This window comes from Fragaria vesca, linkage group LG3 (assembly GCF_000184155.1).
Source record: "Fragaria vesca subsp. vesca linkage group LG3, FraVesHawaii_1.0, whole genome shotgun sequence".
NCBI classification, from domain to species: Eukaryota; Viridiplantae; Streptophyta; class Magnoliopsida; order Rosales; family Rosaceae; genus Fragaria; species Fragaria vesca.
The window spans coordinates 22,092,438-22,112,060 of record NC_020493.1 but is presented as its reverse complement, the minus strand read 5'-3'; the positions used below and the strand labels follow the sequence as shown (position 1 = coordinate 22,112,060).

The window sequence follows — 19,623 nt, the reverse complement described above, 5'->3', positions numbered from 1 at the left end:
GGGGAAGTCGGCACGGACCTTGAAGTGTGGACGTCCCTCCGTTCTCCACCGTCCGGCTCAGACGATGGCTCGCCTCCACCCGAGCAGACTCCAGCAGCGTCCCCGACCACTTCCCCTTCCCGGCAAGTCCGCCGAATTCCAGTTTTCCGGCGAGATCACCCAAAACTTCAAACAAGATCGATCTCGCCGAAAAAACTGGAATTCGACGGACTCACAGGAGAGGAAAAGTGATCGGGGACGCTATTAGAGTTTGCTCGGGTGGAGGCGCGCCGTCGTCGGCGCCAGACGGTGGAGAACGGAGGGACGTCCGCAACGTCCGCCTCTGAACGGATCCGTGTGTGTGTATATATATATTAATATACATATTAAGAGAAAACATTATTAATGAGGGGCAAATAATACAAGAGGTATTTTTAGATAACAATAAAGAGTATACTAATTAATTTTAAAACAAAAAAAAGTCTTTTTTTAATAAAAAAGAAATTTAATATAAGGGGCCCAACAATTTTTTCGTACTGGGCTTAGCTGAAATTCCAAATCATGATTATCATAAAGAAAAGAAAAGAAGATAACAAGAAAACTCATGTACCCCATCCACAAGCCCCATACATGTACTAGAATCGCCTTTAACTGAAAGCAAGGCCGATGGATTCCCCTTAGCCCTCCTTTCCGACCACTAGAAACATCAATCTCCCGTCCGGTCACACTTGACACACGCTGGCGAGGCTAGAGGCCTGCGCCAACGACGCGTCGCAGTCGGACGAGAAGACGTAGAAACAGTGTGACAAGAGAGGCTAGGGTTAATTATAGCAAGTGGGGAGAGAGACTAGGGTTTACGTATTTCCTTCAATACAAATATTTTATAATGTATGTCGAGATTGTGGACTATATATCGGTCAATTTTGTTTGTCACCTTACATAAAAAAAAAAAAGACAATATTTCTTGTGTTTCTAATAAATTACTTCAAAATTTGAAATGTTTGAACAGAGAGTCGTTCGACGTTATGTAAGTCATGAACTATTTTAACAGTTTTCAATCAAGCAATGAATGACTAATTTAACGACTATGTTTGGATGCTTGTTTGATGCGCTTCAAAATTACATGATTGTTCAAAGTTAGTTCCACATGCATCCAGGCAGCCCGTTAGGTGCCACCTAAATACTTTCGCTCTCAATTTGTATGTTATTCAAATTTGTATGTATGTTAGAAAGATAGAAGTAGTCCATGGTCCTATTGAACAGGATTTGACAATGAGACTTGCTATCGATATTTATTATATATGATCACAATTGACAGAACAAGTATGAATCCTGCTTGATGATCGGAACCATTCAATAACGTTAGTCTCTATTCAAAGATGATCGGTGGAGACAATTAACCACATCAAAAGAGACAGTTTGCGTACCCAAACTACTGGTCGAACCAAACATTAATCTTGTAAATTCTAGGTACCAACTAGTAGTAAGTACTCTTAATGATACTTCCAGATATATACTCTTCCATCGATCAATCTTCATTTCCTTACTGTTATTCTATGTATTTTGTCAAAAATGAATCTCAAGGGCTTTGCAAATGTGAAAGCACAGGGTTTACCATTTCCTTACTGGTACTACTGGAAGCTACTGGTTCTAGACTTGGTTGTTTCGAAAATTCGAAGTAAACAATCTAGAACTACAGGTTCTGTTCTACCTTCCAAGATTCTTAAATTGCAGAAGTACTACTGACTGACTCGGTCCAGATCAATCCAACCAGCAGTACCTACAATTACGAGGAAATGTTATCGACATGCAGCTCCCATAATTTGGAATATATATAGCAGAGAATACGGATGCATATATGATTATGATTATGCATTCGTAGCGAAATTGCAAGTGAATCGAGTAAACAGAAGATCGAAAACCCAAAGTGTACGTGTTGAATTTTATTCATACTATTGACTAGTACACCCAAGACAAAAAGGAGGGAATCAATCTAAAGCTGACCGAGTAAAAACCGTGGTAGATAGCTAGTCAGCAAATTCTAATGCATATAAATACAGAGTGATGGCTCATCATGTACTTAGGAAGAGAGTGAAATATAGAGCTTAGCTACCTAATACAAATTAATTAACATGAATAAGTTTTCTCCTCTAATTTATTTTGTTATCATAGTTCTAGCATTTAGACCAGTTACTCCCAGTGCAAAGAGAAATATTGAAGCAGCTGGAAGTACGGGCGTCGTTTTTAACATTGGGGCAATTATAGATAATTGTTCTCGAATTGGCAAAGAAGAGAGAGTGGCAATGGAAATGGCAATGGATGATTTTTATGCCAATAACAATCAGAGATTTGTTCTGCAAATTAGACACTCTCAGAGGGACCCCATGCAGGCGGCTCTTGCAGGTTGGTTTACTTTTCTTTCTTCAAGTCTGATATATTATATGGTATATGGTATTTCTGGGGCTAGAGAAATTTTCTTTTCATCTCATTTAAAAGGACAATATTTCAATGATCCAAGTTTCTAAAAAAAATTAGCATGCAAAATAAAAAACTACACCTCCCACTAATATTCGCTATAATGCTTTAGTCGATGAAACATTCTATCCCATAAGATCGATGTGGGTAGAATTTGAATTTTGAATCTCATATTTTAAGTTTGCACACGTTGATATATAGATTCCTAAATCAGGATCTTGTTATATATACACAGAAAAGCCTCAAGTTTAACCCTAGAGTAATTATTCCTAGCCAGTTTATAATTTCCTAATCGCACCATATCATTAGTTCATTACAACTCGCAATGTCTTTGTGTCATGATCTCTTGCATGGTCACGTAGTGAATAAGGAATTTCATGGTTAATTACATACTTTCGGATCTAATATAAACATGCATGTATCGAGTGAAACCATATAAACTTCTTGGTCACCATGCAAGTATAAGAGACAAGAAGCACGTTTAATCTAAAATACAAATTTGAATCCATCAATATTCTACAGCTAGAGATCTCATAGATATGCAAGACGTTCAAGCCATTCTAGGACCACGTACATGGGAGGATACATCATTAGTTGCTGAGGTTGGCAGTGAGAATCACATCCCAATTGTTTCTTTTGCCGAGGCTACTCCAAACTGGGCAACAGAGCTCTGGCCCTCCCTAGTTCAAGCTTCTCATGATGAGCTAAAACAAATGGAAGCAATAGCTGCTATAGTTAAGTCATTTGAATGGCATCAAGCCACTGTTATATACCAAGATAGAGATTCTTCATCCAACGAAATTTTGCCTCGCCTCTCTCTTGCCTTGAGACAAGTTGGTGCAGAAATTAGCCAGCTCGTACCTCTTCCACCTTTCGGCTCTTCTTCATTAGTCAAAGCGCTTGAGAAGCTTCGACAAGACCAGTGTAGAGTTTTCATCGTTCATTTGGCTTTGCCGTTGGCATTGCAACTATTTGATAAGGCTAAAGAAATGAAGATGATGGAGAAAGACTATGTATGGATCACCACAGATCCTATTACTAGCCTAGTCCATTCCTTCAATGCCTCCACCATTTCCACAATGCAAGGGGTTATCGGAGTCAAGAGCTACTTCCCGGAAAGTGAGAGTAGCCAATTTCACGGGTTTCGTCGAAGATTTCGTAAAAGGTTCAGCTCAGAATATCCTGAAGAGGAAAACGATGAACCTGAGGTCTTCGCAGCACAGGCCTATGATGCTGCAACGGCAGTGGCTCTAGCAGTGACACAAAGAAAACATAATGGGAAGCCCTTGTTGAAAAATATTCTTCAAATTGATTTTCATGGTTTAAGTGGCAAAATTCAGTTCACTGACAAAAAATTACCACCACAACAAATGTTCCAGATTATCAATGTGATCGGAAAGAGTTACATAGAACTCGGATATTGGTCAGATGGATTAGGCTTCAGACGGACTGTCGGGGGAAAAAATACAATCGGCTCATCCATGAAAGATTTTGGACCAGTGTTTTGGCCAGGGGGGCCTCTCTATACTCCAAAAGGATGGACTGTATCAACAAGTTCAAAGCCATTGAAAATCGGCGTGCCTACCGGATCAACATTCAAACAGTATGTAAATGCAGAAAAAGATCCCTCGGGAAATAATTTCTCATTCCGTGGGGTTGCAATTGATCTCTTCGAAGAAACCCTGATGGAGCTGCCTTATCATTTGCCATATGATTTCTTTCCATTTGATGGCACATATGATGCTATAGTGCAGCAAATTTATTCTAGAGTAAGTGACTTCATTCTCCCTTCCTGATCAACTTGATTAATAAGTTCCAACTTATATACGTGTTTATGCATGTACGTCTATTTTCATTTTTGACCATCAACTCTAAATCTCTAATGAACCTTGACTTGAAATGTCTGTGCATTCAAGCAGGAATTCGATGCTGTAGTTGGTGATGTAGCAATAGTGTCGCGAAGATGTCAGTATGCAGAATTCACACACCCCTATTCTGAAGCAGGATTGATGATGATAGTTCCAGTCAGGTCCAAAATTTGCAATAAAGCATGGTTATTCATGAAGCCTTTCACAGAAGCCATGTGGGCGCTCATAGTCGCCATCAATGTCTACAATGGTTTTGTTGTCTGGTTGATAGAACGAAACCACTGCCCTGAACTCAGAGGTTCTCTGCCAAATCAAATTGGAACCTTGATTTGGCTTTCCTTCACCACTCTATTCCCCTTGCATGGTAACTATTCAAAATTTTAATCTCTTAATTATTACCCTCTTCAAATATTGGACCATAATGTGCCTAATACTCTTCACCAATTTGATTTGGAAAGGAGAAAAGCTGCATAGCAATCTATCAAGGATGACAATGGTTGTCTGGTTATTTGTCGCACTAATCATCACACAGACGTACACCGCCAACCTCACCAGCATGCTCACGGTGCAGCTACTTGAACCAGCTGTAGCAGATGTTGATGCACTTCTACAGAGCAATGCCGTTGTTGGTTATTGTAAAGGATCCTTTGTTTCTATGTATCTGAATGAAGTCTTGCAATTTCCCCGTAATCGCATTCAGGAGTTTAGCTCTCCGGAAGAGTATGCAAACGCCCTCAAAAGCAAAGCAATTGCTGCTGCTTTTCTTGAAGTCCCTTTTGCCAAGATATTCCTCGGACAATACTGCAAAGATTTTGTGTCGGTCGGGCCAACATACAAAGTCGGAGGATTTGGATTCGTAATTCTCTACCAATCTTTTCTGCACATGAATTTTTCAACTATTAAGTAATAGACTAATAGCTGCTCATGATTAAGAATTCTTATCTGGTTTGTGTGACGTAATTATGCCACAGGCATTTCCAAGGGGGTCACCATTACTTTCTAGTGTAAATGAAGCAATGCTGAAGGTGACCGAAAGTGGTAAGCTTCGACAGTTGGAGAACAACATGCTGGCAACTCAGAAATGCTTGGATGCAGAAACAGATGGTAGTACCCCAAGTCTAAGCCCCAGCAGCTTTTGGATACTATTCATATTCTCAGGAGGGACATCAACCATTTCTCTTGGGGTTTACATTTTCCATATTTATAAATCGATGTTTAAGCAGGAAACAGTCTGGAAGTTAATGTTGGCTGTAATCAACCAATGTTTGACCCCAACTATGCAGAGGTTCTCAAGAAGAGATAGTGACATTAATCCAGAAACTCCGACGAATTATGCAAATGGCCCTAACTTGCAGGCTCTGGTCTAAGTACCAGAAGGGTTTTGACTTCTGTATTAATGTACTTGAGTCCTGTTCCCTAAGACCTCGATCTGGACCATTATATATAGCAGCTTGACACAAAAACACGTAACTAGTAAAGTATCAAAGAAGTATGATCGTGTAAGAGCATCTTCAATGGAAGTGTTAGATTTAGTTGCTACTGCACTTGTACTCGCCTGCTACTAAACTCTGTACTTTGTCAATCCTGCTACTACACCCAGCTAGAAATTTATCTGCTACTGCTTTGAGATTGAGATGAAATCAGGATTACCTTAACTTATTGCTACCTTCTTGTTATTCTTTTTTTTTTTGGTAAAAACTAACTTTAAATTGCTACTGCTTCAAAAACTAAGACACAATTTATTGTTGCTGCTACCGTTTCGTTGTTACTGCTACTATTGTTGTTGCTACTACTCGGCTCAGTCACTGAACTACATCTCTGAACCACATACCGAATATTCAGATAAAATCAATTAATTCCAGAGCTTTCCTCAGATTTCAACACTAGAAATTGAAAGAAATTCTGAGCATATGATAACCTTCTTTGTAACCAAAAATTAGCCATCGAGGTGCTTCAATTTTGTATAAACACCAGCACATAAACAAGTAACTTTTGGGTGCCTTTGTTGTTTTCAGTGTCACTAATCCAGCAAGCGCATATACTTACCCCAGGCAATGGCAATCACAAACAAGAATACGCACCCCATGGAACTCCCACCAATAGTCCACATGAACTTCTTGTTTCCCGTTTTCAGTTCTTCGTCAAACAGTTCGATCCCAATATTCATGCCAAAGATTCCGGCAACAACGATAAACGCATTCACCACAAGTGTTGCAGTGGATAAAACTACTCCCATCTGCAGCAGCTGATTCTGTTTATCATCCAGCATTATGTTAATGTAATCCTCTGTGTCGTCTACATACTCCCTCAGCTGAAATTCCAAATCATGATTACCATAAAGAAAAGAAAAGAAAAAACAAGAAAATCATGATAGCTAATTTGAGTTGCAGATATACCGTGGATAAATTGTTTAGGGTGCCATCAATTTGGACAAAGTATGCCTCCAAAAGCATTTCTAGCTCCTCAACGTCCAGCTGCTTGCTTGTACCTGTACCAGTATGGCTGTTCCTGCAGATTTAGAAACGTACTAGAGATGTTCTTACATGATTTTCAAACTTTTTCATATTCGAAATAGTAGAAGGAGATTACAAGCAAGCTACGTGCCTGTCGTTCGCTTCAGCTGCTTGATGAATTTCATCATCTATTTCATTTCTCATCTGCTCATTCATGGACGAAGTAGAAGAGTTCTCCAGGTCTGACTCAACAGAGAGCTTGTCAGTCAGATACATCTCAGCCATATCTTCATCATCATCCAGCAAATGTTCAATTTCATCCCTCACCTGCCAATCAGCATGTGTATACACATTCACATATGCACAAGAGCATACAGAGAGAACATCGACATGGTTGAATTGTACCTTCTGAACACGTCCGGATATAGCAACCAAGCGGCTTTTGATTTGGCGCACACGTTCTAGATTCAAAGTACTAATCTTTGAACTCAGCTTATCCAAAGCTGGATGAGCTTCTTCCTCCAATCCCTTTGCCTGTTTTTAAATTAAACATGGAAATTGGAAACAATGAAGAACAATGAAGTTCTAGATGCTATATCAATAAACATGGGATTTGTAGATATTTACTTCATTTTCCAAGGATGTGCAAGCAGCCACAAGACAAGCCTCTAATGCTACAAACTCAAAGGGAGGAACCTTGGATCCATATAATTGATTCTTCACTTCTTTCCCTACTCCATCATGTTTACGACCCTCAAACCCACTTGGAGAGTTCTGACGGCTCTCTTTTATCGGCTGTGACTCCCCCAAATCATGCAACTTTGAATGTCCATCATCATTACCCTCCTATACATACACGTTTTCAGAAATGGGAGAGAAGAGATATGTATCATGAAATCAAATACCAAAACCCTAATTGCAAACATAATGGCAAAAAACCTAATTACAAAAGCAAAAAACACAATTCTTGCGAAACGATTACGCATTAGCAATCCTTGCAAACGATTATAATCAGTACCAAGACCCTAAACCCTAAATTATAGTATCCAAAAGCAATCTTATTGAAAATAAAGGGTTTTAGAGCCACGAAGAAACCATACTAATTAATACTATAACAAAAAAGAAAAGCCACAAAAGATTCTCAGAAGATGAGAGAAACTTACTTGTTGACGACGAACCAGCCTACGTTGAAGCTCGTCAACAAAGGGAGTGACAGAAAGGTCAGCGGAGTTGACTAACAAAACCTCCTGCGCAGTGATGATGGCTTTGATGTGCTCCAAGTTTATGACAATAGCTCTCTCTCGACCCAGCACCGTCGACGGGCACTGCAGAACCGGGTCGAGGATCCGGAGGTCACGTGCCGGCAGACCGGTGCGCCGCATGATCGCGTGTTTTCCGGCCTCCACGACTTGAGAGTTGCCTCCGGAGTCGATCACCAGCCACGCACGGACGCTTGTTGTAGACTTGATCCCTTTCTTCCTGGGCCCATGAAGGCCCGCTAATGCCGCGGCCGGTGGACGGTGGGATCCGGCGGGGTCTTCTACGGCTGGAGGAGTTGACTTGGAGGGCTGAGGAAGAAGATGATGAGGTCTCATGGTGGCGTTGGCTGTTTCTGCTGGAGGAGGATTAGGTGTATTTCACGTGAGACAAACGCTACGGGGGGATTTGTTATCGTTAGCATATATTCCAGGATTTCTTATCATCTAGTTTCCTTGCATTCTTTCACACGTACATATTACGCTGAGTCGCTGACTACAAACTTTTTAACAACTTTTCAGAAAACTTTTCGTGTGTTATCAAATATTAGAACGAAAAGTTTTTGGGAACTTTCATTTCCCTTATATTTTCTTTCCCATGAAAAAGACAAAATTAATTAGTACGTTCTTACCTTTCCGTGAACCAAACAAGGCCAAGTGTTGGTTTGTGCTTTGTACTCATATGAGAGACGAGCATTTTTGAATTAAATTGTAAAGAAGAGAATGTCGAGCATGAGAGAAAGGAGCTTGTCAAGTTAGCCAAGGTGACTGCCTGAGAACCCAACTAGGTTTTCTCAACTGATTAAACCTCTTTTAATTAGGAGGCAGGCAAGCCATCCTTGGCTACCAAACGAGACTCCATTTTTCATGGTTGACATCTCTTCCTGCTCCAATATTGGGATGCCAATACAAAGTTTGACGACCCTCGATCTATTTATAGACGACATATGAAGAACACTATTAATAATTTAGATTCGTATTTATATTGTTATTCTTTTCTGATTTTCTTATCTTTTGACCACCCTCATCAGGTTGACTACTGATCGACCATATGGATTATGGAATACATTCTCTAGCATATTGCTCTATCAACTGCTCTATGCGTTTTTTCTCCGTCCTCGATCTTTTTAGATATGTCGCAAGAAGACCAAACTACTATGAAATATCGATCCTATTCTTTCTCTCTAGCTAAGTAGCTATCTTAACTTTTCATGCATAATTATGACCACTTGATATTGTCAACCATATATTCGAGATCCCCCTTCCCATATCTGATTACAATTTTGGTGAAGAATATATTTGTTGGTTTGACTTTGTATTGGCTGGGAGAGATATATAGGGTCACATCACAGGGTTGGCTGTTTGATCTGGAGGAGGAGAAGATATATATGCCAAAGAGATCTTGGCTGACACTTGAAAGTTATCTAATTAATAATGTCCATGAAATTTCCAATATTTAGAGGTTTGATTGCTTATTCCACGAACAGTGTCCCTTGAATCAGACCGTTATATTGTTTTTTTACCAGAGGATAGTACAGTTAAGTTAGACTATGCTATCGATATTTGCTCTGATCAAGTAGCTAACTCTGATAAAGTGGAATGAACATGTTTAATTTATCTTCCACAGTACTAGACACTTGTTAGAAATTTTCGATGTAAGATATGCAGTATATATATTTATCATGAATTTGATTGCCTTCAAGTGGGGAGAATATATTCCTTCATGGTTTGTCAACTACTTTATGAGCTGATATCACTGAAAAGAACAATATAGCTGAAGATGAGGTAAATTGATGAAGGTATATAGAAGAGATCGACTATGAGCGAACACGAATCTAATTATACCGATTGACATTGTTATAAATAGAGGGCTCTTAAACATTGTATTGACATCCCAGTATCGGAGCATGAAATCCATATATATTTCGAAAGCACTGAAGAGATGTCAATCATGAAAAAAGGAGTCTAGTTTGGTAGCCAAGGATGACTTGCCTGCTTCCTAAAAGAGGTTCAGTCAATTATCAAAACCTAGTTGGGTTCTCAGGCAGTCACCTTGGCTAACTTGACAAGCTCTTTTCTCTCATGCTCGACATTCTCTTGTTTAAATTTTAACTGTGTATAGTATCTATATATATACCTATTTATAATCTCATGAATTTGGAATTTTTATCATACAAGTCCATTCTGCAAGTGTTTGTTAACGCATTTTTGGCATCGTAATGCAACTTATGCCAAATAGACACCAGCATTGTGCAAATCACCTGAATTAGGCTTCACTCAGACTACCGGTGGAAACGATACGAGCTCATCCATGAAGCAGGACTCATAATGACAGTTCCAGTTGGTTTGAAACTATATATGCAGCAAAGGTAGTTATTCATGTCTTGTCGTTTCACTCGTTTGGATGACAGCGGAGCCACTGCCCTGAACTCAGAGGTTCTCTGCTAAATCAAAATAAAAAACCTTGATTTGGCTTTCCTTCATTTCTATATTCTCCTTACTCCTTGTCCTTAGTCCTTACATAGTATATTCTCCTTTCACCACCCACATCAGGAAACATACAGAATGTCACAGACAACATGAAATCTCAAATATGTACCGAACTGCAATATATAATAAACGTGCACCAAATATGTTAATATTCTGAATATCATTCAAACAAGAGTAGTGTTATGCCATAACAAAACGAAGATCCATGCTTATAAGTTCATTTGAGAAATCGAAATCTAGGAAAACAAGATTACGAAGATCCATACTAATACTTGAATGATTAACTATAACCTTCAGAAATCCAGCCACACCGTCACCTTCAAAGGGGTGACGCGGATAGAAAAGTGATACGCATAGGAGGATTTGGATCAAGCGGGACTGTAAAAGCAAAATCTCCTTTCGAAATCTTCCAACCGACATGAGAGTATGTCATCCCATAGCCTTTTTCACACAACACCCCCACAGAAATTTGATTCCACGCATAACCCGGAACGTGTTTCACATCACGTAGAATCCATGTGGCATTACTGGACAGTTTGATGCGAACATCACCCTTACCCACAACATCCATGGAATTACCAGTAGCTAGGTAGACCTTGCCGAAATTGCCACTAGTATAGTTCTCCATAATCTCCCGATCTGCTGTAACATGATAGGATGATGCAGTGCTAAAAATCCATGTCTCCAATGGACTATCCACGCTCTGAACTGGAGCATCTTGGTTTGCTTGCGTGGGATTAGTTGCCCCAAATTGGTTGTTTGAAGCTTTACCACCTTTCTTCTTGTTACGTTTTTTCTTGTTTCCAGGCTTCGGAGGATTCCCTGATTATTTGGAAAACAAACAATTAGGCATGTACCCCAAAACCAAATTCAATATATCCATTCATATTACCAAAAAAACTTACATTTCGTATCGAAAAAAGGAACACAAGAATCAAAAGGAAAAACATTTTAGGTGAGAAACAGAGACACAGCATACCTGCGGCTTCCATCATTCTTGTTCTCTCTATAAAACACCTGTTTGGTGTCAATCAGTAAAAGTAGGATCAGAGAGTTTGCAATTTATAAGTTGTCTCCATATACTATAAATCACAGAGTATCAACATAAGTTAAAGGTTCCCAATTTCTCATCTCATATGTAAAGGTTGAATCTTTTTTCAAAGTTTAGATGAAATACTCCATAACTCACTACCCAATTAACAATCAGTAAATAGAACCAAACCCTATCATCGAATTGGGATAACTGATACATCCTTGCTATCTATGTTAATTTTCTTTTTATAAATCAACCAGATCAGTCTCAACTACATAACAATCTCCACTGAACAACTTACTCATAAGCAATTAACAGATGAAGAAATACTACTGCAAAGGAATCAATCACAAAAATGGACCAAACAACTTACCCTAAACGCAGACCAAGTTGGTGAGAGAGTTACCTTCGACGGCGAGACGGAAGAGATTTAGAATAGACGCTTCGAGAGATGAGGGAACCCTAAAGGCCTAAATTTATAGGAGTCCGTGGGTTTTTTCCTTTTTCCTTTTTTTTTTTTAGGGTTGATGGCGGTTCTTATCTTCTTATTTTGTATTTTGTAATTATTTTTTCTTCTCATCGGTTTTTTAGTTTGGGCAATTCAATGTGTAGACCATTCACTTTTGAAGCCAAATTTTCCTTTTTTTTTTTTTTTTTTTTTTTTTTTTTCTTTCAGGAAATAAGAAGCCCACTTCACTTGAGTGGGAAATACATTTATCGTCCAATATAATTTGATCTAGTAGCATAGTCTCTTCTTTAATAAGTTCGAGGTTGTGAATTCAACTCACGTATTTATAATATTTACCTAGTCACAAAAAAAAAAAAATCATTTATCGTCGACATTATTCACTTCATCTTTTTCTTTAGAACGAAAAAGATTTACCAAAGCAATTTGATGCACATTAAGAGCATATTTATCAAACTCTGTTTTGGCTTTTTAGCTATTTTAAAGAGTGTGTTTAGTTTTTTAGGCATTTTAAGAGCTTTAGCAGACTAGTCAAAGTTTAGCTATTATGACTTTTACGTATCTCGTTAGCCAAATATAGAGAGCGGAATGAGACACTCTACTATTTTTCCTTCAATTGAAGAGTAATATTAATTTTTTACTGACTAAAGTATAGAGCAATGATGCAAACATATTTTTAAAGTCGCTCGTCAAAATGATATTTTAGCTAATTTAACTAAAATTTAACTGAAAAATGACTATGGTATATATGCTAACATTTTTCGTACATCAATTACTTTTTCCTACTACGAGAACTCAGTTTACCACTTAAGATTTCATGTGCTAATTAACGAGATAAATTTACAACTTTATGGACTTATGTCAGTCATGCGGTAATCAAAAATGAGAAATTTTGAAAAATAACCAACATTTAGTCCTTAAAATGATTTTTGAACAACAATATTTATAAAACAGTTGAAAACAAAAAAAAAGAAAAACCTTTTGGTATGGGAAATGACATATAAACCTCACCTGCATTCTTTCAATCCTTCCTCCAATACGGCCTCCTCGATCATCAACTCCTCAGTCCTCAACTTCATGACCACCATCCTCGCTGCCACCCCATTTTTTCAATTTAGCAACCCCCATTTCATTTTCAATCTTGGCCCCCAATTTCAATCCTACTTTCATCGACAAAATCTATCACTTCATCCTCATATTTAGATTCCGAGTCCAGTGAGTCAATTGGAAACTCACCAAGGCCTTGAAGACACACTTTGTCTTCTTCGTCTTCCTCTTCTCTGATCTTGACTAGGTGCGCTTAGTTCATAAATGCCAAAATCTTCTTGACGGGGGTTTCCGATCCCAACACCGTCTACAGTTTCTCTAATTTTTATATCCCTTCGATCTAATTCCCTAAGGATCTTCCAAGACCATTGCTCTGAAGAAGAGAAAGAGTTATATTACAGTGTACCTTGGACGAGGATTGTGGAAGTTAAACATTATTCCAGTCTATCAGTCTCTGAGATCTCAACTTGTCTGTCATTGACTTAATTATCAATATGATAGCAATATCTTGAGGAACTTTAGACTTGTCATGGGAAACAATTTGAGGTAGGCTTAACGGTCATAAGGTGTGCAAAATTCAACTCCAACGCAACCAATGTGTTGCATTTGTAGAGGCTTATTGGCAACTGAAAACGTAATTGTCCGGAATGCAGAGAAGTTAGTAGGCAAGATCAAAGTAAGGCTGGTACGTTGCAATTTAGATGCGATATAGATCTAGGTTGAGGGAGATGATTTAAGTTTCAGGTTGTTGAGAAACACAGCAGGAAAACAAGCGAAAATGAGAGACGACTCGGACAATGTCAATGAAGAGAATGAGAAGATCTGTTGGGGAAAATTGTTATATTATGCGTAGTTTGCAAAATATATGGTATTTAATTATGTCTTTTGACTCTTCCAAAAGGTTAGAATCTAACTATTGATAAAAAGTTAGGGGAAATTATTATAAATCAATTTAAAAGTTGGTTATAAATCAATTTAGACGGATGCTATTAACACACCTTATTTTACTATTCACACACCTCTTTCATGAAGTGAACCAATCATAAAACAACTTTAAAGGGCAACTGTGTAAATACAATAAAATTTGTAGTGATAGGAAAACGCATGGGTTGTGTGAATAGCTAAATAGGATGTGTCAATAGCATCACCCTCAATTTAAGGCATTGAAAAGGCTACGGATGAAGTTATGGCCAAAGAGTGTGGAAAGGGCCGGGTTGCTTTTTGGAGGTGTATTGTAGAAGTAGAAGCAAAATTTGTAAGTGAAAAGGAAAATTGTGCAGCGGAGAAGATCGTATATCGATCACTTGCCTCTCCCGACCCTAGCCTCAATTCAAAAAGGAAAAGGAATTTGAAAGTAAAGCTTCATGATTTTTTCTTTTTTGGTCTGAAAGTAAAGCTTCATGATTGATCATATGGAAAGTGGCGAAGCGAGTCAAACCAACCAATATATTCTTCTGAAAGAAGAATGCAATGTCGATATTGGTGGAGGATCGATCTCGAATGGTCGATATATTAGATGATATAAGAATATCAAGTTGTCCAAATCATCCAAAAAGGGAGAAAAATAAGTTTACTCATGCGATCGATGTTTTGTTAGCAAATGATAAAGGATATATAGCGATATGGAGTCATGGAGAGATCGAATGTATTCCGATCCATAGTGGTCATGATGAAAAAATAATGAAATTTAGAACAATATATAGCGAAATGAGGCAAATTGATGCATGAGGATAACATATAGCTGACTTTGAGCGAATACGAATCCAATTATCGTGATATTCATTGTTATAAATAGAGGGGTTGTGAAACACTGTGTTAATATCCCAGCATTGGAGCATGAATAACATACATGTTCTGAAAGAAATATGATCGAAGAGATGGAAGTCGAACATGAAGAAATGAGTCTAGTTTGATAGCCAAGGATGACTTGCCTGCCTCCTAAAACAGGTTTATATGAGTTACAGATTAAAACCTGGTCGGGTTCTCAGGCAGTCACCTTGGCTAACTTGACAAGCTCTTTTCTCTCATGCTAGACCTTCTCTTCTTTAGCATTCGAGCATGAGTATATATTACCACACGCATATTTGGAAGAACTGAAGAGATGTCAGACATGAAAAAAAGAGTCCTGTTTGGTAGCCAAGGATGACTTGCCAGCGTTCTATACAAGGTTCAGTTGTTATCAAAACCTAGTTGGGTTCTCAGGCAGTCACCTTGGCTAACTTGACGAGCTCTTTTCTCCATGCTAGACCTTCTCTTCTTTATACCTCAACCTAATATTCGATCAAAAGGTCCGAAATTTTATTTTACTTAGCGAAATAGACGTGCGTTTTGCACAATCTATATCGTAAAATTCATGTTGCAAGTGTTTATTTTTGATGTTTTCTATCTTCGTCATTCTTATGCAACTTTTGAGAGAGGGAAGACTTACATGAGGAGAACTGATCGATCACGTTGGTTAGCAATAACTTGCCTAAATTTAGCCTATTGAATAACGGGCATAACATGTTTTAATTTTTACCTGCTAGCTCAATATATAGCTCATCATGATTCTAGGAGAATATTGTGGAATTCCCCCAGATCAGTTTTCCCAATTAAGTTGGTGACAGATCATTATTACATAGTTAATTAGATGGCTTATTGCTTATCACCAATTAGGAGACGATAAGATCTGGGTTGCCTATGTTAAGGATTCTACATATAGCGATGCAGAGCTATAGGATCTATATTAACACCATAAACAGACCTCCTACACCTCATTGGCTCATTGTTTACATCTCCTTTTTGCCAATCAATTAAGAGCCTACTTCTGAGAGGCGTTTAATCTGATTGACAACCTCGATCATCAGAACAATGGCTAATTCACAGCAGTATTTGTTTCTGATCATCTTGGCTTCATGGGCGATTGTAAGTTTAGGCCTGGGTCTTGACTCCATGGGACCATTTGCATGCATGCAGAAAATGACCCCTTGTCAACAGTACTTCAAGAAACTGGACAATGTGCCTGATACATGTTGTGACCCGATGAAGAACATGCTATCGGAGAAATCGGACGATAGGAAATGCATTTGCGGCGCCTTGAGCAACCCCCTGGTGCTGAAGAACTTGAACGTGACTCAGGATGAGGTCATGGATCTTGCAAATGCTTGTGGCTTGAAGGCTGACGTTTCAAAATGCGACGGTAAGTCAAAGGACACTAAGGATAATGCATCTCCATCTTCTTCACCAGAAACCGGCAAGTCCTCCCCAAGTCCATCACCAGCTCCTAATGCAGCCTCTTGTTTCGGCAAATCTGGTTTTGCAGCCTCGTTCATTGCAGCTCTAATTTTTTCAGCAGCATTTTAATTAGTAGGAATGCATTTAACTTGTTCAATTGTAATCCATATATTTTTGGCTGTTGAAAATTGGTATCATTATACCAGATCGACCAGAACGACCACTTGAGCGTGTTGTGAAGGGCTCGATCGTATTAATTTATATTGAGGCATAATTGTAATAATGAAATATGAAAAAGAACAAAAAAAGAAAAAAAAAAGAAAGAGAAGTAGAGAACACAGTACTTTTGTTTATGAGTGCGGCTATTGGGATCTCCAAATTTACTCAGTATACCTCTCATGCTCTTTACACCTCCTTTTTAATTTTAACTACAAATATTTTCTCACTAGACCTCCTTTTAAATTTCTAAAATAACTTTAGGTATGTTATTTACATATATCTTGATAATTTACTCATTATACCTCTTATTTATTCTCCATACCTCTTATTCTTTTAATTTTTTTTCTTTTTGCGTGCTATCATCAAGACCTCTATAGTTATCAACAAGAAAATATTCTAATATAAATTAGCTTTTCTTTTTCTATTTTACTTGTGCTAAACAACGATCAAGGATAACAATTGTATACTATGTATGTTTTTTTTTCTCTCTATTTTATGTACATCATGAAATTATTTCAATAGTTATTTAATTTTTCATTATCGATTTGTTTTTGCATATATATATTTCTTCACCTTGTATATATATGCTTTCAATATTTATGATAGTAGAAAATTTTATGTTACATGGTCGATATTGATCATATAGCTCTAATTAAATATATAATATGTAGTAAAATTTAGAAAATAGTAAATTAGAAATTAAAAATATATAAAAAATAATAAAGAATACAAGCAATTAATTATCAAATTGGAAAGTCTAGAGAGAATAAATATACTTCTTTTTGTATGATTAATGTCCTTAATAGTCATTACGTAAGAGAAGATAATTGTCATTCAATAACTCATAACAAAGGGAGGTCAAGTGAGCAAATTTAGAAGTCCCAACAGCCGCACTCTTTGTTTATTACCAAATTTTTTTTTAAAAAGGAATTGGATGTCAATCCATTAATGGTTGAAATCGTTACAAACTATAAGCTCACTCAATGAAAACTACAACAAAATTGAGACAATCTTAGGTAACCATATTTGGTCTTAAGCACCACATTGCAAGCTACACAAGACAACCTAATCTTGTAACCATGATAAAAACAAAGGACCTAACCAGAAGGAAATCCAAAAGATAAGTCTCTGCAAATACTAGATGGTAAACCAGAAGGAAACCAAACCTCCTCTAGCTTATTGAACCCTAATATACACTAAGGCCCGACTTGTCTCGTCCAAAGCCCAAACTTGTAGGCCCAAGCCCAATCCCGACCATGGCTCCTCAATATCCAATTACTCAACCGAGGTTGAACCCAACCCAAACCCAACTACTCATAGGGGGAGCCCAATTCCAAAGTTGCTAAGTCACCGCCGCCATTGTACAATGGGTAAATAAAACAAAGAAAAAAAATTAAACAACATAACCAAAACAAAAGAAAACAAAGAAAAGATCCGCAGAAGGATCGAATAAGTAATGACACTTTCATCTGGGGTTCTACATCTAATAGGAATTTTTCGGTGAACTCTACTTATGGTCTGACTTTTGACCTTTCTAGTCCTTCCTCCGCTTTGTGGAAGGCTCTTTAGAAATTTAATATTCCTCCTAAGCTTAAAACTTTTTATTGTTCTATGTTTCCCAAGAAGTTGCTGACAAATGTCCAAAGAGTTCGAAGAAGATTCACAAATGACAGCTTTTGTTCTATATGCAAAAATGCTGATGAAACCCTCCTTCACTTATTCAGGGACTGCTCTCGTACTGCTACTATATGGAATGAATTTTTGAGTCCAGGTTCTATTCTTAACTCCTTTTCTTTGTGCTGGGATAATTGGATTATTGATCAAATCCACTGTCATAGTGTGATTCAGAATAATGTGAAATGGTACAACTTATTTGTGTTCATATGTTGGTTTATTTGGAAGTGGAGGAATAAGAGTGTTTTTGACTCCGAGTTTTCTATGCCTTTACTCCCAAAGAAGGTGATTTGGAGCTATATTGAAAAATGGATTAGTGCTAACTCCAAAAAGAATTATGATACTATTTACAGTTATAAATTTCTTTCTTAGAAAATTCCTAATGAGAACTGTTTTAAGCTAAATATTGATGGCACCAGAAGCATATCCTTTGGAAAAATTAGAGCTGGTGGAGTCATAAGAGATCGTAGTGGTAGCTGGCCGGGTTTGTGGTTTTCAAATCAATCTTGGAGTTGGAGAAATTCTTGATGTTGAGGCTTGGGGTCTGTTTTATGGCCTTAAATTAGTTTCCCAGCTGCAACTCGATAATTTATGCATTGAATCCGATTCTGCAGTGCTGGTTTAGCTTTTTCAATGTGCAGATTTAGATTCTCACCCTCTTGGTTCATTGATTAAAGGTTGTAAGAACTTCATGTCTTCCTTAAGAATTACTCATATCAGCCACATTTTTAGATGTAATATGACTGCAGATGCCCTGGTGAAAAATAGTGTGCATCATGATCTAGGCCTGATTGTCTCTGATAACCCCCTATTCATGTTGCTCATTCCTTTCTTAATGATCTTGCTGCTGTAACAAGAGTTTGTTTAGGCCTTTTTTGGCCTCGTTTGTAACCAAAAAAGAAGAAGAAGAAGAAGAAGACGAGACATGCAGTCGAAGAAGACCATGTAGTCCCTTGGTGATTTGCGTGCGGTAATGGCTAAACCTCATTTAAACAGACAACCCAAACGATGTAGGCATTGAAGTTCCAAAGGGCCAATAAATAATCGGTGAAGTTGGGTCTGGTGGAGGAGAATGTGACACGACCCACCCCGAATTTCACCCTGAAACCCGGAGTAAGTCGTGCGGGGACCACCTCCAAGGAAAATTTACTGAAAAGATTAAGAAAATCTCCCTTGCAGATGGACAACCCTAACTCGAAAATTCCAAGTTACACTCTTAATTCAACACGTCCAAACATCACATAATTAACTTTCAGAAATTCTACACATAATATACAATAATCCCAAAGTATTCAGAGTTACTAAACACAAGCGGAAGCAAGAAAACACGAGTAGGTTAAACATGTAACCTACTGATGAAAACTGGCGGAAATGCGGGTGACTATGCCTCGTCTCCTACTAGATCCAACCCGAACTCTGCAGACTGGGCAATTTAAAACGAAAGGCCCAG

General features: G+C 38.0%; 4 protein-coding genes across 5 annotated transcripts; 2 read left to right on the top strand and 2 right to left on the bottom strand.

Annotated features, from left to right (window-relative positions):
* The first annotated feature begins 1,551 nt into the window (after positions 1-1,551).
* LOC101307193 (glutamate receptor 2.1-like) lies at positions 1,552-5,689 on the top strand. The gene is made up of 6 exons (XM_004296048.1): positions 1,552-1,678; positions 2,152-2,382; positions 2,977-4,223; positions 4,374-4,686; positions 4,781-5,178; positions 5,294-5,689. Exons 1-6 carry the CDS (start codon positions 1,552-1,554, stop codon positions 5,687-5,689), a joined length of 2,712 nt encoding a protein of 903 aa, XP_004296096.1.
* A 653-nt stretch (positions 5,690-6,342) lies between these two features.
* Positions 6,343-8,370, bottom strand: LOC101306904 (magnesium transporter MRS2-3-like). Its single transcript, XM_004296047.1, has 6 exons — positions 7,939-8,370; positions 7,403-7,621; positions 7,181-7,309; positions 6,927-7,102; positions 6,719-6,830; positions 6,343-6,633 (listed from the first exon to the last, which is right to left on the bottom strand). Exons 1-6 carry the CDS (start codon positions 8,368-8,370, stop codon positions 6,343-6,345), a joined length of 1,359 nt encoding a protein of 452 aa, XP_004296095.1.
* A 2,273-nt stretch (positions 8,371-10,643) lies between these two features.
* Positions 10,644-12,065, bottom strand: LOC101306800. 2 transcript variants are annotated; one of them, XM_004294798.1, is made up of 3 exons: positions 11,961-12,065; positions 11,501-11,538; positions 10,644-11,343 (listed from the first exon to the last, which is right to left on the bottom strand). In XM_004294798.1, the coding sequence occupies exons 2-3, from the start codon at positions 11,514-11,516 to the stop codon at positions 10,841-10,843; spliced, it is 519 nt and encodes a 172-aa protein (XP_004294846.1). In that variant the 5' UTR covers positions 11,517-11,538; positions 11,961-12,065; the 3' UTR covers positions 10,644-10,840. The 2 variants fall into 2 exon arrangements, with proteins under 2 accessions (XP_004294846.1, XP_004294847.1); XM_004294799.1 differs by having other exon boundaries at positions 11,928-12,000.
* Positions 12,066-15,917: 3,852 nt separating this feature from the next.
* Positions 15,918-16,409, top strand: LOC101306616. The gene has a single exon (XM_004296046.1). It carries the CDS (start codon positions 15,918-15,920, stop codon positions 16,407-16,409), a length of 492 nt encoding a protein of 163 aa, XP_004296094.1.
* Positions 16,410-19,623: the final 3,214 nt, after the last annotated feature.